The sequence below is a fragment of the Polypterus senegalus genome, chromosome 10 (assembly GCF_016835505.1).
Source record: "Polypterus senegalus isolate Bchr_013 chromosome 10, ASM1683550v1, whole genome shotgun sequence".
In the NCBI taxonomy this organism is placed as follows: Eukaryota; Metazoa; Chordata; class Cladistia; order Polypteriformes; family Polypteridae; genus Polypterus; species Polypterus senegalus.
Genome location: NC_053163.1, coordinates 70,447,350 through 70,470,194, shown reverse-complemented (window position 1 = coordinate 70,470,194; position 22,845 = coordinate 70,447,350). Strand labels below are relative to the sequence as shown.

The 22,845-nt window shown below is 40.8% G+C and overlaps 1 protein-coding gene across 4 annotated transcripts in view; it reads right to left on the bottom strand.

Moving 5' to 3' along the window:
- Positions 1-22,845, bottom strand: part of hdx (highly divergent homeobox) — a 119,754-nt gene that overhangs the window by 7,560 nt on the left and 89,349 nt on the right. For 3 of the 4 annotated variants that reach the window (XM_039765945.1, XM_039765944.1, XM_039765946.1), the window contains 2 exons: positions 11,278-11,354; positions 8,111-8,191 (listed from right to left, as the gene is read on the bottom strand). In XM_039765945.1, the coding sequence (XP_039621879.1) occupies positions 8,111-8,191; positions 11,278-11,354 (158 nt within the window). Of the gene's footprint in view, positions 1-4,149; positions 4,255-8,110; positions 8,192-11,277; positions 11,355-22,845 lie in introns of all 4 variants that reach the window. The other variant, XM_039765947.1, reaches the window with a different exon arrangement.

The window sequence follows — 22,845 nt, the reverse complement described above, 5'->3', positions numbered from 1 at the left end:
TACCTCAGATGAAAACACTGTTTAGTTTGCTCTGTCCTTGTAGCACTGAGTAAACTTAGGGATTTACCCCCAAAATACAAGTCCAAGTAAAGCCTGATGCTTTTTCCAACATTTCTCAGTCCTTCCTTCAATTTCACAAGGAAAGTAAACTTTACACAAAATAAAGCTTATGTGTTCTGTAATAACAAAAAGATACTTTTTGATTTGTATGCATTTACCCTGCAAGTAAATCCAAATGGCTCTTGTTACCTGCTGCCAATTTTGATGCTTTGATGCTCAGACACAGAAAGAAGAGGGAAAAAAATCTTTTTGCAGAGTTGCCACAATAGAAAAACTGTTAATGTAGCCTTCAAACTTATTCAGAGTATATGATGATTTTTCGTCATATAAAAAAAGTAATTAATCTGTGAAAATTATTAAGCGACTATGGTTGAAGTGCATGCTCTTTTTTTAGTATAGTTTTCTTACTCTCTTATCAGAAAGCATTTGATAAGGTGTAACATAAGAAGCTGGACATCAAATTAAAGAAGTGGGTGATCAGGGTGATGTTTGTAGATGGGTGCAACATTGGCTCAGACCTTATCAGAATTGGCTGATGTTAAGAGAGGTGTTCCACAAGGGTCAGTGCTAGGGCTGCTGCTATTTTTAATATATATATATATATATAAATGATTTGGATAAGAATACAAGTAAAAAGCTGGTTAAGTTTGCAAATGGTACCATGATAAGTGGATTGGCAGATAACCTAGAATCATTACAGTGGGACTTGGATAGCATACAGGCTTGGTCAGATTTGTGGCAGATGAAATTTAATGTCAGTAAATGTAAAGTATTACATGTAGAATGTAAAAATGTTAGGTTTGAATATACAATGGGAGGTCTGAAAATTGGAAGTACACCTTGAGATGGATTTAGGAGTCATAGTAGACTAGATCTATACTATCAACTTCCAGGCAATGTTCAGAAGCCATTAAGAAGGCTAACAGAATGTTAGGTTATATAGAATGGTGTGTAGAGTACAAGTCCAAGAAGGTGCTCAGGTTTTATAATGCACTGGCGAGGCCACGTCTGTAGTTCAGTGTATAGTTCTGGTCTCCAGGCTACAAAAAGGACATAGCAGCAATGGAAAAAGTCCAGAGAAGAGCAACTCAGCTTACTCCAGGGCTATAGGGGACGAGTTAAGAGGAAACCTTAAAAGAGAGGAGTCTTTTCTATTTAAGCAAAAGAAGAATAACAGGAGACATGATTGAAGTGTTTAAAATTATGAAGGGAATTAGTACAGTGGATCAAGACTGTTATTTTAAAATGAGCTCATCAAGAACATGGGTACACCGTGGGAAACTTAAGGGTAAATTTCACAAAAACATTCGGAAGCTCTTTATACAGAGAACCATAGACACTTGGAATAAGCTAGCAAATAGTGTGGTAGACAGTAGGACTTTAGGGATTTTGAAAACTAGAATTGATGTTTTGATAGAAGAATTAAGTGGATAGGACTGACAAGCTTTCTAGGGATGAATGGCGTGTTCTAATGTTCATAAGAGAGTTTTTTTGTCTTTTATCCTAATTTTTTTCAGCTTCATTGTTTTCAGCCTACGCAGTTGAAATTCTAAAAAAATACCTCAAAAAAATTTTGAGTTTGCTTCCTATACCTTTTGGAGACTCCCTTTTATTTTTAAATATTGAATATGTCTATCCCACACTAAACAGATTGCATTTTCATGGCTCTTTAGTAAATGGTGGAGTACAGTTTCTTACACTGATGCACACATGTACTATTCTATATGTACACTACTATACTCTAAATATAATTAAATAAATACACAAACATAGAACATGGAAAACAAAGAAAATTGCAAAAATGTGAGAAATGTAATATTTAACAGGACTGATATTAAAGGAGAGCAGTTGAACAATCAGACTAATGCCCCTGTTATCCAAAGCATGCACCTTCGGTTTAAAAACTGTCTTTGATACTGCTTGTCTTGGTTTGATATTATGGGAAATTGTGTTAACTACAAAGGTGAGAACAAGCATTCAGTAGTTTTAATTCTATAAATGATTGTTTATCAGAGTCTATGATTTATTTGTGCAGGTCTCAGTCATATACCTTGTTTTATATATCCTTGTTTTCAGTGCTTTTTTGTCTACATCAGTGGTTTTCAACCTTTTTACACTTGGAGACCAGTGAATATATGAGAATTAGCTTTAAATTTATAAATGCTCCACAGAAAGGTTGAGAGGATTGACATATTTTGGCAAAAAGTTTATGTGGAGCACAATTTTAATTTGTTCACGCTGTCACATTATGCCAAGTAAACATTTGTACTGGCTTAAAAGTTCCATGAACCTCTCCTTTTTTGGTATGGTCCAGAATACCCAATTTTCTTAGTTTCTTGAGCTTGCCATCACACTTCTCTTTTCTTTGTTTTCTTATAGATTAGATTAGATATGGTTCTTCACTGTTTGTTGTTATTCTATGCTTTGCACTTCTGGCTGAGCACACACAGGTGCTTGCCACTATGACTTGAAGTTAGAATTGAAATTCAGTAGAAAGCATGTATAGTGTGATGGGGCTTAACAAAAGAAATTTACAGTTATTCATGGTTTCTTGTTATAGTAAATAAAATTTACAGAGACACATGAAAGCTTGTAAAATTTAAACAGTAATACAAATAAGCAATTTACCTTACACAGTACTTGGCAGATGAAAAATTCAGTTTCACACCACTAGTCTACTGTTACAGTGCTGTTGAGCAAGTACGAAACCAAAATTTTAATGTACCACTAGGTGCCTGGAAAACAGTGTATTTCACGGATGGCCTTATGTATGTAGGTTCTATACAATTTCCTAGTCACCAGATTGTTCAGAATCACAATCAATTACAGAGAAATGGATTACTCAAGTAAGCTAGTATTTTTTTCTCCCATCTTTACTCATTTCAATGCAAGGTTCAGAGAAATGGATTTCTATTTTGAATGCACTAAAGATTTAATGAAATAAGATTTAAAAGATGTGACGTGCTCATTAAGTAGACTCTGTGCTGAGAAAGACACTTTCATTTAGATTTCATCTGATGTTGTTAAAACTGGGAAACCACTTTAAAAGATTTATTGCCTATTCTTTCAGAGGATGCATAACCTCTGCCAGCCTGCTTTCTCAAAAGGAAGAACAAGGTTGCTCTTGTGCGTTTTCTCCATTCAAAGGCCATTAAAAAGTCCTGTATACCAATTTTAGGAAAGGGTAACACAGAGTATTTTTGTCATTTAGGGTGTATTGTTTATTTCAATCCGTCTTTTACTACTTCTTGATTTTATTACCTTATCCGATTCCATTATATAAACAGACACTTAAAAGGGAAAAGAAAAACATCTTTAAATCAAATTGAATCAACACAAATAGAGATACTATAATATAATCTGCCTTGTGCTTAACTTGATAATGCTGAAGACTGCATATTAATCTATCAACAGCCTTGATAACCTAAAAGCATCAAAATTAAGATAAACTGTAATGCAAACCACTGCAATTTAAATCCAAACTATTCCCTAAAACATTTTAATTTGTAAATCACCATGTACATGTGCAGTTTAATACTATTTAGGTAACCTGATCTAAATGCAGCAAACAGCATAACTAAGGTGCATTATTTTTTATAGTGATTCCCAATCAATGGCAAAATCTCCCAAAAACTGCCAAAAGATGGTGCATGGTTTCAGGCATACTGTAGAAGAGACCATCTATTGTTGCTCTGTTTAGGGACTGAATTGAGGTTAAACATTTACTGACAAAATAGTGAAATTTGTTTAATTTGTCAAAGATTAATTTAATCTCTATATCTATATAATGCAAATTTAGTATCGGTTTGGTGACCTTGGAAGACAAGCAGTAACCCAATCATGTATACACAAAGATGAATGACGGAAATTCTGGAGACATACCCAAGATGTGAAGTATTCACACTTGTTAATGTAAAATAAACCACACTGTACAAACAGGCATCCTAGTGTACCAAACCATTTATCATTTTCTAATAACAGATTAAAACAGGGTAAGCTCACCTTACAAAAATAAACTGTATTTATCTATTTATTTTAAACATATGTAATCAAAACAGAATACATTTTTTAATTTTTATCCAAACGTACCTCCACTTTCAAAACTGATTATTTCCTACTCAGGGACTCAGAAACACAGAGTTTCACTAACATCAATTGCCACAGAGAAGTATCAGCCTTAGTCTGGAACCCGGTCTATAGGAGAAAATAAAACTCAATACTGCATTCACTTGCACGGTCAGGTTAGTCTTTAATTAATTGGTTTATGTCTTTACAGTGCAGGTGAAAACTAATGTGTTCAGAGGCAATTCAAGCAAGTATACAAACTAAACAAAAGAAGGCAAAGCCAAAGTTAGCCAAACACTGGCTTCACCACAGTTTCACCCTACTATTGTAATTAAGAAGGAGAATTCATTTAAACAGAATAAGAATACAATTCTTCAGGATTCTTTTTGAAGAGATATTTAGGTGGTAAGAAGTTGGCCAGGGTCAGGGATAATGCCATGTAAAAATCACCAGAAGAAAGAGAGAGAGTCAGCCACACTGGCAGTAAGAAGGGTCCTTTATATGCCAGAGGAACAACACAAGGGCAGTTAGACAGCAGTATGCAGAGGATGCGTATTGGTTGTCTCAGAAACAAAACAGGTAGGAGGACTAATACTGAGAAGAGACAGTTACAGCCTTCAAACTGGTGCCTGAAACTCTGCCTAAAAGAAGAGTGAGGCTATGATGAGCAGGCAAAAGACCACGAGGCCTAAAGGACAACAGGTGGTAGCATATGGACAGTAGATGGGAAAATTAAGCCAGGCTACCCAAAGGCGAAGTAAGGCTGGGTTGTCAGGAGGCCAATACATTGCCAACAAATGTCATTTAACAGCACAAGTTTTTAGACTTGGGGACCATGCTGCTTTGTCTAAGGAATTAACAGCATTGGCTATATGGGAGGTTTGGTCCTTTAAGGGCTACTGAAGGCCCAGTGAGGCAGGGACACTGTGATTTGAAGAATGATGTTCCTGTAGTAAACATTTGGGGAGTCTTAGATGCTGAAAAGAGGTTTGGAATTTGGCCAGAAGTCACCCTGGCAGCAGGTTTAAAGCCACATCAAGCAAGAGGAAATACTGAGTCCACAGGTGGGATGAAAACTAGGATAAACTCTCACCGAGGAGAAAATTAGGTCAGGTTTAGGAGAAAGAAAGAAGGTGAGAATTAATTCAGGATGATGCTATTCAAATGGATATGGAGGGGTTACTTCAAGAGGCCATCACAGTCTTAACTATGCATTGTTTAATGTAGTAAAAAGACAGTTTTTAAAATTTCTTTCAAATATAATATTAAAAACCCACACTAAGGAAACTAAGCAGCTGACAAAATTTCTTCACTTTGGTCCAATGCAATCATGTGGCATTTCATTGGGCACATATCCTGTAGTGGTTTTGAATAGATTAGTAGTACTAAGAACATAATAACAAACATACTTCACTTAGGACTTTTATGTATCAGTCCATCCCTTCGTATGATGGTCTGAAAGCTAATGTTTTTAGCAATATCTGCCTGTTTGTATGCAAAAGTAAATTATATTCATGACTTTTGTCTGTTTGCTAAGCCTCTGGTCTCTCTTTGGAGTTGAAAATTGACATTACCTCATGACTAATAGGAAGGTGTCAGCAATATATAACTTCAATGTTACTACTGTTATTGGTTTGGTTTTTCTTCTTGCATTTTCTAGCTTACTAACGGGGAGTTTTTGAAAGGACACTAGGCATAACTTTATGATTATTATGAATATGAGGTTCCATGCGGACTTAGTGAAGTTTACACAGCTTTCCATCCTTAAAAAAGTAATCATTATGATAGTTATTTTTATTTGTGTATGGCAAAGAATTAATAATTTTGAAAATGTATTAAACCTTAAAATAAATGTAGCAGAAAGAACACTACTAATAATCAGCTAAACATTCTTCTTCTGAATGATGCTTAGTTAATCTTTTTCAATGGTGCGAAAAGTGGCTCCAACCAAAGTGAATACCTATTGACAAGACGAACACAGAGATATGGCTGCATCACTACATAAAGCAGCACTATCATTTTGGTAAGGATTAACTGTGGTTGAATATCAAACGGAACTAGCAGTGCATGGATACCAATTTCCATAATGTACTATTGCACACTTCTAAATTAAGGGAATAAAATATCAGTTAAGGGAGTGTCTACAGTTAGACCAAGAGGCTAGATGACTTAGGGACTCTGTAATCTGGTACTATAATTATGTAAAATGAAACATACCTTTAGAAACAGTTTGTATATATAGCAGGTATATTTCTGTTCTCAACATTACATTTATCTTTCTGTTACATTCTGTGTTTTAATTTAAGAATACTGTATTAGTAATATTTTTCTAATACAGGCAGTGCACTGTGAAAGTAGAATTGAAATTAATTATGTTGCGATCCTTAATTGGATTAAACAGTTTCAATAATTCATGGATGATTACCCTATGAATAATCAGCTTGGATGACTTCATAGCCTTCCTATTTAATCTACTTTGATTTTTCATTCACCATGTGCATGTTATTGAATAGTTGTGTTAACAAAGTACAAAATAAAGGCAGTCAATGTCCAAGAGGAGCATAAAAACAAATGTACTCGGCTAGTATGCTGAGGCCTTCCCAGATTAATGGCCTGCTGCCAAAACAATGGTAATAATTTGCCTACTTTAGGTTTTACTTAGTAGGAAACCAAACACAGCATTTCATTATTCAATTGTTAAGTTTAATGACTAAAGTACATATTGCTACCTGAGGACCTACATTATTTGCTATCATTCAATGAAAAATCCAAGCTGATGCCAAAGCGCAATTCTACCACAACATGCCTGAGTGAGCTGTGGATCCCCAAAGTTCAAGCAAGAAAACAACTTAGATACTACACATTAGGAGCTAATCAAATTAATCAAAACATTAAAGTTTAATGAAGGAGTGGAAGAAAGCAAAAAGAAATAAAGGCAAAAAGTTAGCTGGTGCTGAACAATTAAAAATGGCTTGTTCTGTCCTTGTACAATGAAATCAGAAGATTGCGTAAAGATGTGCAGGCTGTCAGAATGCTTAAACATTAATTCTAAAAAACAAAGGACAGACATCCCTTGTAGTGAACTAGTACATTAAATCTACTGTATTTAAGCAGTTACAGAATCCTAAAAATGTTATAGTTAGTCTCTCCAACTATGCAGTAAAAAGATGTGGAATAATTTGGGGTTCCACTCTCCTTTACTCTAGAAAACATGATGCTTTAAAAAAATAAAAGTCCTAAATATGACAGCAATTTTATAAACACGCCTGAAGAAGAAATCACATTTTCAGAATGGCCACATCAACATCTACACCTAATACCAATAGGAATATTGTAGAATAAACTAAAACAAGGAGTTAAAATTACTAAACCTAAAAGATTGAAGCAATTCACAGTGAAACAATGAGCCAGAATTTCTCCCCAGTGTTATGACAGACTGCTTACAAATTACAAAATAAATTTAGTTATAAGCAGAAGAAGACAAAGTTAATTATCATTCACACAGAAGCATTTGATATTATGAAAAACACACCTCTCTTTGATTGTAGTATTAGTTGATTATCCAGGTATGTCCCTGGTTTTCTAGTAACATCCAATTTCACAAATGTAGAAATATTCAGAAAACAAGAAGGGCAAAAACATTTCAAAGTACTATACATCATTGCAAAAAAACAGGGGGTTAATATTTTAGGAAGGAAAATGAGAAACAACTAAGTCACCTCATTGTAAAATGTCTAAGAGAGAACCAACTGTACTGGATTTGTTCATCATAAAGGATTGAGATTAACATTTTTTTTTCTGCTTAACACTATTGATAATGCAATGCCCAGAATGTATAATGCCACTAAATATTAAAAGGCCTGCAAACAATTTTCTCTAATTTAGCAATATCTCATGCAAATGCATAAAGACAACATTTTTTAAAGGCCAGAAAGATGATATACACACCAAGAAATTATCTGTGTCATTAGTAGAAATGGTTTACCTTGAATTCTAGAAGTGTCTGTACTTGTTCTAAATCTGAGGCACTTGTATCTTCTTCCTGATCATCAATTATTTCTATTTTCTGCCATGAGGAAGGAAAAGTAATAAATATTTATTTTACATATTTTATTTTTCAGCTAGCCGCCATCCAAAGCAAATAATACTACTTTGCATAGGAAAACAAAAGAGGAATAATCACAGCTAAACATTGAAACACTGGGTTTCCTTGCAGATATAGTAACACAAGGTCAACCTTATAGACTGAAGAATAAAGAAGATTAAATGTAACAGAATAAGGTTTAAAAAGTAAGACCGAGATTGGGTATTCAGGTATTATGTGAACATTAGATAGAAAGTCACACAAGAAAGTGTTTCATATGGCAAGGCCTATGAAGGCTACTAAGTGTTTATTTAAAACTGGAAAGCTTGGCATTGTGAATAGACTAGCATTAGAAGTTCTGGAATGTCTGACAGACTGACACAAAGAAAGCTGTGATGACTGATATTGATTGTTATTTACAGCTTTTAAGGTACCAAAGTAGCAAAGTTTTGAAATTGTTCTGACATCAGACATGAAGCCTGTGCAACTGAGCTATATAAGGAGCCAAACAGTAATCATTTTTGATCATTTTCATAACTGTAACATTTTGCATTGTGAAGAGAACTAAAATAAATCAATTTAGTAATAATGATGGTGTAAAAAATATTTCCTTGAGTAAAATGAAGCAGTAGTGTGGACATTTACCAATATTCAATGAACAATGAAATTAAGTTTTGACTGCAACAAGACATGATTTCAAAGGGTATTGTATGCATTGTGGGATACAGCCCGGACACAGACAGGTAGACACGTTGGTTCACCACACACGTTTATTTACGACTCTATTTACAGGGGCTAAAAGTGCACAACCCAGTGCCGCAGCACCAATCACCCCTTCAAGTCCTGGCCAATACAATGCCTTGCTCAGTCCTCAGACCGCCTCCACTCCTCTCCTCCGAGCTCCATCCACTTCCACCCGACTCTTGCTGTTGACTGGAGGGAGGCGGGCCCTTTTATTGGATATACTCCAGGTGCTCCCCGGCAAATCACCCGTCGACACGCCCCTGTGTGGCAGAAGTGCCGGCTGTACTCCCGGAAGCATTCTCGGTGGCCCTGCTACTCTTCCCCCCAGCACGTCCTGGTGTGGCGGAAGTGCTGAGGTCCAGGGCTCCCAAGGCACCGGGGCGCCCCCTGGCGGTGACCACGGACCCCTACAGGGTTGGGCTTCCAAGCCCTCAACTCATGGCCCCCAAAGCAACCAGGATGGCAGCCCCCACGTGATCCCAGATGGGCACACGCCCTCTTCCGGTCCTTCACGGCATCCCGGCCGGGTCGTCGCCCCTGGCATCCCCGACAGCATCCAAGGCTAATGACAAATCATGGTGGGTAATTTTACAAGATCCAGTACAGTCAAACATCCCAAGTTCAAGTTCAGGAGGGAAAAAAATGTTTTTTAGTTTGCAGCCCTAGAAAATCTATAGATTCCTAAGTAGTGAGCCTCTGCATTGGCCAAGGGTGTGGTATCTAGGAATGATCTTCATGGACAGTTGTGTATCATCAGTATATAAGTGGGAAAGAAAGATTAGTCTACACACTTTAGAGAACGTGATTGCTACAAATTATAGACAGGCTTTCTGCAAATAAAATGGTTTAAGATATTTTAATTTGAATTTAGCATACAACCTTTTTCATTTGTTGAGTATAATCTGTGGCGGACGTCCAGGGTCCATGTCCGGCCGGGATGCCCCTTCACTGTATATTCAGGGGGAGCAGCCCTGGACGGTGCAATACTTCCCCCTGAACGATGGATGGCCGCCCCCCTGGGCTGAAGCAGTGCCTGGTTTTCCTGCAGAGCTCCATGGGAATGAGAGTTGGGTGCAGCCCTGTTGGGTCCCGCAGGTGCTGCCAGGGGGTGCTGCAGCTGGGACTCCTGAGCCCGTCTGGGCAGCATATTCACCACACTCGGAAGTGCAGCCAGATGTTGGCAATCAAGCACCTGGAGCACTTTGCCCAATAAAAGGAGCCAGCAACCACCACTCAGCAGCCAGAGTTGGGTGGAGGAGGACAAGGTTGCCTAGGAGGAGTGGTGGTTGAAGAAAGAGAGGAACATGCTGTTTTGGTGTATTTGTGTTACACTTAGGACTGTGTTGTGCCTCAGGGGATTACGGGGAAGACGTGCCCCACAAGTGAAAAAAAAATAAAAGTTTATTTATTTTATATGTGCCTCTGTGTCGGGTCAGGTGCCTAAGGAGGTAAGGAGTCAATGGCCACATTTTAACCTTGTTTATTCCAAAGTATTCTGGACCTATAATAGACATATTTTGCAGCAACAATTTTACCTAAAGTTTTTAGTTTACTCTCCCTTGATGAAAACTGGACATACCTTCTGTTAGCCTGATTTATTTTATAATCCTAAACCTAATTTTAAGAGGTAGATTTATTACTTATTTGGGACCTGTACATGCATTCCTTTTTCTGCATATTTTCTGCACAACAAGCAGATTGTTTGTAAATGTTATACTTTATATTTTTGTTTCTGTTATAGTGTATATCAGTAAATTTATGCAAAGTATCTAAGCCTCCCTTCAGTGAACACACAAGATTAAATGGAAATTAATGTATTTCATGTCTGCATTCATTAAGCATGTACAAACCCTAATATGTCCTTGCAAAAACAGCAACAGAAACGTTTGTTAAAACTACTAACCTCTGTAATTCTCATGCTCATCATTCACCATTACTTTTTTTTATTAATTACATGAAGATTAATGGACAACAAATGGCAAGGTGGTGTGGAGTAGAAGACAGCTACATAGTACAGAAGTGCTCAGAGTTAGAAAGGCACATAAATTAACTAAAAGGTGTAGACAAAAGAACATAGTGACATGGTGAACGATAAATAGGACAATTCTACAAAAATGGACAGTCTTCAGACAAAAGTAAAGCACAAGAAAACTGCTACATACACAAACCAATGCCAGTGACTGAATGATTTGAAAAATGTTAGATCAGAAAAACATACTACTGGACAGCAGCAGAGTAGAAAGAGAAAGGGTAACTTCCTAAGGGAATGAAATGTAAAAAAAGTAAAAAAAAAAACACAAACACAAACACACACACATACATACCACATTGTCTGCTAAGGAAGCATTGTTGACTTCTCCATCTTCTCCATCCTCTCTTTGATATGCGTCACTTGCCCCATCTATTAGAAATTTTCAAAAGTCACATTTATTCAGACTATTCATAGAGCTTAATTTTTAAATATTGAAAAACGTTAAAAAAAGAGATTTAACATTAAAAATGTATTCTAGTGAACTACAGGGCTTCACATTTCCAAATACAATACATGTCTCTACGTAAAACCAGCTTGGTCTATATCAAAGAAAATGATGTTAGTCAAAGTCAAACCACACATTCTACTGCAATCAAAACTGACAGAAAATTTCCCTCAAGGAAGTTCTTTCACATTCAGCACAAGAAAGCACACTTTAATTAATTAGTTTAATTTATTACAACTTTTATTAATTAATTACTTGAAATGTTAAATATAGGTTCTGTTGTAAGAATTTTATAATCCTGGCATTTGCAAGCTGTTTGCTCTTCTGTATTTAAACAGTACTATTTTATTATTAGAGCGGACTGCAGATTTGAAACATGGCTCAGCTGAAAGGTTAAGATCTGATATCTGGATATTGTGTGAGTCACTAATTCTCCTAAAAATAGATGAATTTGTCAGAGTTGCTGGTACATTTGTTTAATAAAAAGTAAAAAGGATATATTATATTTGCAAGTCATACAGTAAAGAAATATTTTTTTAACTTGTAAATGGCATTGAGTGTGATTTGGTATGCTTGCAGTAAACTTTATCAGAATTGGGATCATATTTAACTGAATAACCTTATTACATCTCAAAAGAGCATATTTAAATGCAACAACAACTTTCCATTAATATGCCCATACTACAGTATATAAATCCATCCATCCATTATCCAACCCACTACAGTATATTCTAACTACAGGGTCACGGGTGTCTGCTGGAGCCAATCCCAGCCAACACAGGGCGCAACGCAGGAAACAAACCCCAGGCAGGGCGTCAGCCCACCGCAGTACTATATAAATATTAAGCAATATTAATTCTGGCGCGATATAATCGATTAGTAAACATCCACTTAGATTTCTAAATTATCATATATCTGACATTTGTGTCTTTTGGTTAAACCATTCGCAATACTTCTTTTTTATGTCTTGTCCTCAAAACTAACTAGCTGCCTGTGAAACATTTCACCTGGACTTACCTAGTAAATAAAGGAGGTGTATGAATGAAATAAGGCAAACCATCAACCAACGCTATGTAATCCAAGTTTAGGGTCATTGAGGGCAGAACCTCAATGGGTTCCAGAATCCAGTGACCTGAGATTAAGACTGGACTCCAGCTGTACTGTGTCTCTTCAGAGAGTCCCTGGGTACAGCTGGTTTGACTTTGTGTTGAACAAGCAGTTGCTCATAGAGTCACTGTGTGTCTGCCTGGGAAGGGTTCCCAAGCTGTTTCGTTGTGTGTTGGGTATAGCAACACACTGTACCAGTAAATTCTCCGCGACCCTACCTGAACTGAGGGCAGAACTATCCCAAAAGCATTAGCAACAACACTTAGTGATATGCCAGTCCATGTTAGGGCATTTTTACACACATCCATAGTCACCGGGGCAGTATTGAGATATCAGTCATCCTTAATGCAGGTCTTTGGGATGCAGGAGGAAGAACTCAGCACCCAAGCAAAAACCTATATAGATTCAGGGTGGAATATGAAAACCAGTAAGTGACTGGGCTGAGATACAGGTTGTGCCTGTTTGGACTGTTCAGTAAAAATACTGACAGACCAAAAAAAAGTGTTAAATCAAGTGGCATGATTTTAAAGAGTATTGCAAAAGGAAAAATCAGGCTTTGCCAAGAGTGGCAAGAAAAGAACAATCATCAAGTTCAACAAAGTCCTTTAAATTCATAGTCAAAGAAAGAAAACTAAAACTGAAGCCAGAAATTACTAAGTCAGAATGTGCTCAAAAACTTTGTTTTTTTGTGAGGTCTCTCCTTGATCATTCAACAAAAATTTTTCAAGTCAGATAAAATCTAATTCCTTTTAAGAGAATCTCTACTGATGATTTCTGGATTTGGGGAGAATTTATTAATGTAACTTTAAAATAGAAACACTGAACTTGTGCTGAATCTTTTTATCTGCAGTTTTTTTTTTTAATTTAACCATGACAGTGTCATGAATCACATGGAATATGTCTAACAAATAAATGGCATTATATTTAACAGACCCATAAAATTGCAGCCCTCATACAAACAAAAGTCAAAAAAAAAATCATACAAAATGGTGGCAATGATGAAGTCACCATTTAGACAGTAAAATTATAAACAAATGATGAAAAATTATGAACGACATCCTGACACAAATCCAGTTTCATGTGTAAAGCAGCAGTGCTAATTAATGTGCCACTGTGATTGCTCTATGCAAAGAGTTAGATAAGCCAACTTAGAACAAGATGCAAACAGTTTTTAAAGGATAAGTTTGGCATTCTTTAAGTCAAAGCTATTTTTTCACAATTATGGAATATATGAGTTTGTCTCATAAAATTGTATTCTAAAGACAAGTGTTTTTATAAATTTTAAAAATACCTCATCCGTTCTTGCAGTTTGCAATGAGGCAAAAGGGCATATACAGTAGGTCCATTGGTGAATTCAAAAGCCTTATAATTTGCCAAATGTATCCACTTTAAAGCATCAAAGATTTTGATTTAAGAAAACATGCCTTCCACTTTAATGAGGCATCCTTGTGATAATGAAAGAAAACTAGAAATAATGATTTTATCATAGATTCCTAGATGTTTTTCTTGAGGTAGGATTCAGTTCCTGTTCATTTGTTTTCTCATTGCCTCTTTCGTGGGTGGAGATATGACAATCCAACAAGCCCCCTGCGCCAAGCAATATTCTGCTTATAATCTTGCTTTTACTTCTGCTGTTCCGTTTCTAGGCGGCACGGTGATGCAGTGGTAGCGCTGCTGCCTCGCAGTTAGGAGACCCGGGTTCGCTTCCCGGGTCCTCCCTGTGTGGAGTTTGCATGTTCTCCCCGTGTCTGCGTGGGTTTCCTCCGGGCACTCCAGTTTCCTCCCACCGTCCAAAGACATGCAGGTTAGGTGGATTGGCGATTCTAAATTGGCCCTAGTGTGTGCTTGGTGTGTGGGTGTGTTTGTGTGTGTCCTGCGGTGGGTTGGCACCCTGCTCAGGATTGGTTCCTGCCTTGTGCCCTGTGTTGGCTGGGATTGGCTCCAGCAGACCCCCGTGACCCTGTATTCAGATTCAGCGGGTTAGACAATGGATGGATGGATGTTCCGTTTCTGCAGCGATTATGTTCTGCCATGGCTTGTAATAACAGACAGATGCACATTCAAATAATATACTAGTAAATTGGCTCTTCTAAAGTGGACTGTGTGTGTTTGTGTTCACTTTGTGATGGACTGGCACCCTGTCCAGGTATTGTTCCTACTTTGTGTCCGATGTTTTCTGAGATAGGCATCAGCTGGCCTGCCCTTGTTAACTGGGTTAGCAAGATGAATGGATGCCTGTTTGTTTAGTTCTCGTCACCGGATTACATAGTTTGTGCCTACTTAATATTCTCTCTCACTGAAGCATAGGTATGCATGATCAATCTAGCAGCAGCAGCAGCAGTCAATCATTGCAACATAAAGAAAAAAGCTTTGGTTTATTTAAAGAATATAATCAATGGCAAGTGTGACTTTTTCAGTGATTATTGCCTCGTTGTGTACAGAGCAAAGACAGCAATTCACAGCTATGCATAAACATTCAATAATGTCAATAACGGATGTTCTGAACTGAATTCATGCTCTTGGGACAAAGTTTCTGCATCTCATTTTGCAGACTGCAGCAAGGAAAGTTGCACTGGGACTGAAATAGTACTGCGGAGGAATATGAAGGGGTAGTTGGCGATGTGATGTGCACAACTGATCTACTTTAAAAATGGCTGAACCTCACAAAAGTGGCTTGACAAATTTAGTAAGTCTTAAGGCTTTCGCGTTCACCTATGGACCCATGTATCCTTTAGCATCATTGTATAATGCATTAATAGATAAGGTATTTTTAAAATTTATAAAAATAAACACTACACTTTAGAATGCAGTTTCATATGGCAAATTAATATATCATGATTTTGAAGAAATAAGTTTTGACTTGAAAAATATCAAGCTTAGCCTTTACCTCTCAGATGCATATAAAATAAATACAAATATCAGCCAATCAAAGGCTTCAAAGTACCATTGCCTCATCACTCCAGGAGACTGACAGGGACAGAATCACAGTTTAAACACAATTTGTTTGGAGTCTGAGAGCCGTCTCTGCGTGTATGTAATTTTTGTTAACCCTCAACTACTCGCATCATTTTTCATCTCATAAGTATTCACGCGGTGTACTTTATGCACCAGTGTTAAAATGGCTATATATGTACATTCTGAGGTTGTAATATAAAATATTGCAATAATTTTGAATTATGCATGTTTTTAATGTAATTTAAAACCACATTACTCAATAGTATGACAATCCAGGACTATCTGAAAATAAACCTAATCCACTTCTCCAGTGCTCATTTGTCACCGGTCACATTTTCATCCACAGTAGGATTTGCACATGTATCACATTTCACTTCAGTTGTTGAATGTTCTTTGCAGATAAAGTCATTGCAAGAGGAACTTCTCAAAATTGTCATGCAAACGTAAGTACCTGTGCGGTGTGCCAAATGTACCATATGGAACTTGCTGGGGGCACAGTGCAGGGAAACTATTGCAACAATGTACTTGTAGTGAATCAAGCTGAAAACAGCGGATGCTGTCAGTAGGTTCAAGTAAAAGGATGTTGGACAAAAATAACTGAGATTGGTGTACAAAATACACCAGTGCGAGTAGTTAAGGGTTAAAACTGTGTACACAAGTGTTCCTTGCACGGGACAAATGCACTCAGGTTGGGTGGACTGGAGATTATATCATGTACTGGTGCCTTATGCACCGGTCTTACAACCCATGCCGCTAAGATAGACTTTTTGTACCATCTTTTATGGTGAGCAGATCCTGGAAATGAACAAATCAGCTTGTCAAGGAATACAAAATCATGCAATTTGTGCTTGAAACAAGATTAAAACAAGTATGTATATTCCATTTCTTGGAAAAATGGTATGTGTTCTACTATTTTGATATTCAAAGAAAGAGAAAAAAACAAATAGAAAAAGTAATATCTTATAAGCAGAAGATTTAAGGGAAAACAAAGCTTGTGTGTAACAATGAATGTAATACTTGGCTATCACGCAAAAGGTAAAGCACAGTTCATCCCACTGCAAGACATATTCAGCAAAATAGAGTAAAATATACTTATGTAATGGAGGGCATGGATTGACTGGCATCCTGGCTGGGATGGTTAGGAGTACCTTCCCTGGGCAGGTGGTCATAATAATAGAAAGACACAGGAAGACTGCCTCCCAGTGACATAAATTTCCTCCAGTATGCTGGGTGGCAGCTTAATTCTGGCTTCGCTCCCATCTGGACACCCACAGAACTGTATGGGGTATGTAGTCTAAACAGACATATTGGGATCCTCTGGAACCACTGGAGAGAACAACTGGAAAAGGACTCTGGTGTCATTTTTGAGGTCTGTCCAAACCTGAAGTGCTTCTGAGCTACAGTATGCCTCTGACATACCAGAAGTAATCCTGACTCTGACTGAGAAAGGATTCTCCACAGGTAGGAGTGTAGCTGGGCAAAACTCACCAGGAGAGGAGTGAAGGAGGAGAAAGAAAAAGACTAACAGTGTTTGGCAGAAGGCTTGTGAAACAACTATTTGGGGAATAAAAGAGTCTATTTGTACAAGAACCTTGTTTGTTGTACTTGTGTTCTGGGTTTGGGGTGTGGGTCGCCCCCATGATTTATGAAATATCAGGCACTATAAAAATGATTCAAAAAGTACTTATACTAAACTAAGTAGGTTAGTGTTACAGTGAAGTATGAAAAATGTAGCCGAAATTGATACATGTCCCTATTCTCTTCCACTAAACCTATGCAGTTTGCTCAAAATGCAAGCGTTGCCAAATTACATTTGCTGCTTTTCTGTACAGGCAGTCACAATCTCTATTAAAACAGAAATATATTATCATCTGACTACTATCCGCTTAATACTGCACAAGTTACTAACAGCCACTCTTCCCCGACATGCATTGAAGTAAAAAAAAGAAAATTAAATTAAAATAGATCATTCTGAGAATATACACAGAGACAGCTGCAGAAAGACTTTGACTTAGTATATCTAGGGAAAATAAAAAAGATACTGTCTAGCAATGTCCTGAAACAGCATTTAGAAGAAGAAAAAAAAAACGAAAACAAAATGTATTTAAGGATAAGTAAGACGAGACAGAAAATGGTGATAACAAAGTGGCAATGCTATTAAAAAGGTGCTACACTGCCTGGGCTTTTTTTTGTGTTTTGAGCTTACATTTATTTATACAGTTTAAACTTACTGGTTTTTCCCACTCCTTGAATGACACTCAGAATATGCATTTACATATTTCAGATGTTGTAATAAATACTTCTTATTAAAAATACTTATATTTAAATAAAACACTATATATATATATATATATATATATATATATACACATATATATATATATATATATATATATACACACATATATATATACACATTGTCACACACGCGCGCATGGGAGGCAGCTAAAGGGCTCAGTGAAGGCAGTTCTGAGCCATGCGGGATGTGGCAGAGCGCACTAACTCTCTTTCTCACTTCCCTGTAGACCTAACCGGGAGGTTCCACCTGTCTCTCTGGACGTCACTTCTGGGACCGAGCCAATGGAGACAGACCTTGCCAGCTCCGGCCCCCCTGATGTCACATCCGGGACTAAACCAATGAACAATGAACACGTGCCCGACCCTTATGACCTCACTTCCTGTCTCCCCCTTTAAAAGCCTTCCCTTTTCCCTTCTGTGTCAGTCTTGTTTTGGACTCTGTTGTAAGCACTTCAGTGCTGGTATTGGAAAGAAAACGAAGTTGCAGCCAGGATACCAAATTACATGGGTGGCTGCCCCAAACCTTTTTCTGTCTTTGACTCGTTTTGTGACAGTGGCGTAGTCGGCAGGATGGAGAAGTCCCAGAAGAGAAGGGGACAGGACCTGCAAAACACCCAGGTGGGAGCGTATCGGGGCCGAGTATTCAGGCGGGAGGGTGCCCGTGGTTCGGCGAGACCCGGTGCGGGCTCCGCTCCCAGCACGCAGAACTAGGCCGTCTAGAGAGGCCAGGGAGTGTGCGGGTGGGGCTCACCGAATTGGGCTGCCCTGGAGGGGGGAGACAAGAGGGACTCAGTATGCTCTCTTGGGGGAGAGTGCCTGCCCCCCAGTGAAACCACAGCCCCTTTTACCACCTTGGGGTGCCCCAGACTGGCAGGTGAGTAAAATAACGAAGTGGAGGTTGGACCCTGAGAGGCCGACCAGTAAACAAGCCTGGTCCTTATGGGCAAAAGTATGGCAGTGGCTACGGCCCTTGGAAAACAAGCCCCACCAGGTCATTGAGCAGGTAGCGTGCTATCTGCTCCTGAAAGCACTTCCCCAGGGCTTCACCCAGCCGGTCTGGGGCGTGCAGTTTAAGAACATGTCTGAGCTCATAGAGCTTCTGGAAACACAGAGGGCGGCCTCACACTCTGGGAGAGCGGAACCGTCCTTCTGCCAAACTCAGCCGGGGTATGTCCCAAGACCTAGCCCCTCCCTGTATAACCCGGAGCTTGCATCGGCGTCCGCGCGCGGGCACGCAAACCGCTTGGAGGCGAGGAGGAATGCAGGTGGAGGGGGAGGAGGGCTTGGTGTGCTCTGACAAACCCGTTGACGGTCCCGCATACAGACGTGGTGATCGTTAACGGGTTTAAAACTTCCGCTCTGCTCGATTCCGGCAGCAACATTTCCATTGTTGCCCGCCGTTTTGTGCTACCGCGACAATGGCTAAAATTCAAGACCAGTATAACCTGTGTCCACGGGGAAACCCGCTGGTACAGCACCGCCGCTTGTGTCATTAGCTACGGAGGATCAGTCCAGAAAGTAACCGTGGCAATCCTTCCTGATCCTCCGCACCCGGTGATACTAGGGCGGGACTGGTCTGACATTAAAAGCGGCGAGACACATACCACTCCCGGGGTTAAGTTGGGCCTCGTTATGGACGGAGATGAACCGTCTCAAGCTGCCTCCACGCCGTGTAATCAGCCGGCAGAGAGGTGAAGCAGCCGTCCTGGCTGACGTGGCAACTCCCGGGCCGTCGCAGGCTGACACGCCATCCACCACCGCCCCGGCGGAGCGGGAGGAAACCACGCCCATTGAGGTCGGCGCTGACCCTCTCTCCGTGTTGCGGTTTCAATTTAAAAGACGCCGGCTTCTTTCAAAGGGAGCAATGGAATGACGACTCCCTGAAGTTTGTAAAAAATGCAGTGGTCCTTGTCAATGGCCAACGCACTAGTCAGTCGATGCCACAGGGCCCCTACTTTGTGTTAGATAATGACCTCCTTTACCGTGTAGCAATGCATGACGGGCAGGAGACGAGGCTGCTGCTAGTGCCGCGTACCTTCCGGCGGCAGGTCTGCGAGCTAGCACACGCCCACCTCCTAGGTGGCCACCTGGGCACCGAAAAAACTCTGGAGCGGATCAAGCTCCGGTTTTACTGGCCAGGAATTAATGAGGAGGTTAAATGCTTTGGCGCTTCCTGCCCGGAGTGTCAACTGCGACAGATTCCTAGGAGGGACCGTGCTCCTCTTGTTCCTATTCCCTTGATTGACGTTCCCTTCCACAGAATCGGGGTCGACCTGGTGGGACCTCTAGAGCCCTCAGCCCGAGGACACAAGTACATTTTAGTCCTCGTGGATTATGCTACACGATACCCCGAAGCTGTTCCGTTGCGCTCAGCTACCTCTAAAGCCATCGCACGGGAATTACTAGGGGTATTCCGCGCGTGGGGATCCCCAAAGAAGTCTTGACAGACCAGGGGACCCCTTCACCTCGGAGACGTTCAAGGAGACTGCCAGATTACTGAAAATAAAGCATTTAAAACCTCGTGTATCATCCTCAAACCGACGGATTAGTAGAGAGGTTTAATCAGACTCTCAAGCAAATGCTACGTAAGGTGGTCAGCGAGGATGGAAGGAACTGGGATCAGCTCCTCCCCCTCGTCCTTTTTGCCTATCGGAAGTCCCACAAGCCTCCACGGGTTCTCCCCTTTGAACTACTGTATGGGCGACAACCTCGGGGCATATTGGATATTTTGAAAGAAGGCTGGGAAGAAGAGGCTCTTCCCACCACTAACATACTGGAGTATATCGCGCAGTTCTGCGATAGATTTGGAAAGATTCGCCTGTCCTTAAAAGTCACATGGAGGAGGCTCAAGCAGCACAGGTTCGCTACTACAACCGCTGCACGCCTCTTGGGAGTTCCACCCGGGAGATCGGGTCATGGTCCTAGTGCCTACCTCCCACTCTAAGTTGCTTGCCCACTGGCAGGGCCCCTACGAAGTTAAGGAGAGGAAGGGACTGGTCGACTATTTGGTGAGTCAACCCAATGCGTCGGCCAAAGGAGCGGTATATCATGTGAACCTGCTGAAACCGTGGAAGGACAGGGACCCTGATCCCTCCTCCGGCCAGCCCGCTCACTCTTCGCCACACACACGACCTTAACTTTGGCGCAGACTTGAGACCCAGGCAACGGCAGGAGCTGGAAACAGTTATCCGGACCGTTCGAGAGGTAGTCAGTGAACACCCCGGAAGGACCTCTCTGATTGAGCACAACATTGTGACAGAGCCCGGGGTTGTTGTCCGAGAACGCCCGTACCGTCTTCCCGAGGCAAAAAAGGCTGAAGTGGAACTGGAGATCAAGCGCATGCTGGAACTAGGTGTAATTGAGGAGAGTTATAGTCCCTGGTCCAGCCCCATTGTGCTCGTCGGTAAGCCTGGCGGAGTTGGAGGTTCTGCAATGACTTCCGTCGGCTTAACCAAGTCTCCCAATTTGATGCCTATCCAATGCCACGCGTGGGCGACCTCCTCGAGAGGCTTGGACAGGGTCCATACCTGACCACACTTGACATGACAAAGGGTACTGGCAGGTTCCTTTAACGGACTCCGCGAAGGAAAAAACCGCGTTTAGTACCCCTAGCGGACACTGGCAGTATCGTGTCCTTCCATTTGGGTTACACGGGGCTCCAGCAACCTTTCAGCGTCTGGTGGACAAAGTGCTTCGGCCTCATAACTCATACAGTGCTGCCTACCTAGATGACGTGGTCATCTATTCCAGCACATGGAAGGAACACCTACAGCATGTCCAAGCGGTATTACGGACACTTGGTGAGGCGGGCTCCGGATTAATCCCAAGAAATGTTTCTTTGGATTAAGCGAGGCCAGATATTTAGGCTACCTGGTGGGTCGGGTACCGTAAGGCCACAGTGCTCCAAAATTGATGCCATTCTGAAATGGCCCCGTCCGCGAACCAAGCGGCAGGTCCAAGCCTTTCTCGGGTTAGCCGGGTACTACCGCCGGTTTGTACCCGGTTTTGGAGAAAGCGCGCCTTGACTGATTTAACAAAGAAGAGGGCCCGAACATTGTGGTATGGACTGCAAAACAGACGCTGCATTTGGTGACTTGAAGAAGGCCCTTACGTCCGCACCTATTTTGATGGCACCTAACTTTTCTTTGCCTTTCATCCTCCAGACGGACGCCGGACACAGGCCTGGGAGCCGTGCTGAGCCAAAGTGTCGATGGTGTCAACACCCGTCATGTTCCTGAGCGGAAACTGTTGGACCGGGAGACCAGGTATGCGGCGGTGGAGAGGGAGGCTCTGGCGATTAAATGGGCGATCACTCAGCTGAGGTACTACCTGTTGGGCGTGAGTTCACCCTTGTCACGGACCATGCACCTCTACAGTGGATGGCCCTGCACAAGGAGTCGAATCCGCGGTCACCCGGTGGTTTCTTGACCTGCAGCCGTACAAGTTTTCGCTCGTTCATCGCCGGGTGCTCTCCATGCCAACGCCGATGCTCTCTCGGGTTTACGACCTCTCGGTTAAGGTCGCCCGACCCGACGGGTCTGGGCTGAGGGGGGGGCCTTGTCACACACGCGCGCATGGGAGGCAGCTAAAGGGCTCGAGTGAAGGCCGTTCTGAGCCATGCGGGATGTGGCAGAGCGCACTAACTCTCTTTCTCACTTCCCTGTAGACCTAACCCGGGAGGTTCCACCTGTCTCTCTGGGCGTCACTTCTGGGACCGAGCCAATGGAGACAGACCTTGCCAGCTCCGCCCCCTGATGTCACATCCGGGACTAAACCAATGAACAATGAACACGTGCCCGACCCTTATGACCTCACTTCCTGTCTCCCCTTTAAAAGCCTTCCCTTTTCCCTTCTGTGTCAGTCTTGTTTTGGACTCTGTTGTAAGCACTTCAGTGCTGGTATTGAAAAGAAAACGTTGCAGCCAGGATACCAAATTACATGGGTGGCTGCCCCAAACCTTTTTCTGTCTTTGACTCGTTTTGTGACAACATATACATACATATCTACATATATACACACACACTGTATATATATATATATATACACACATATGTA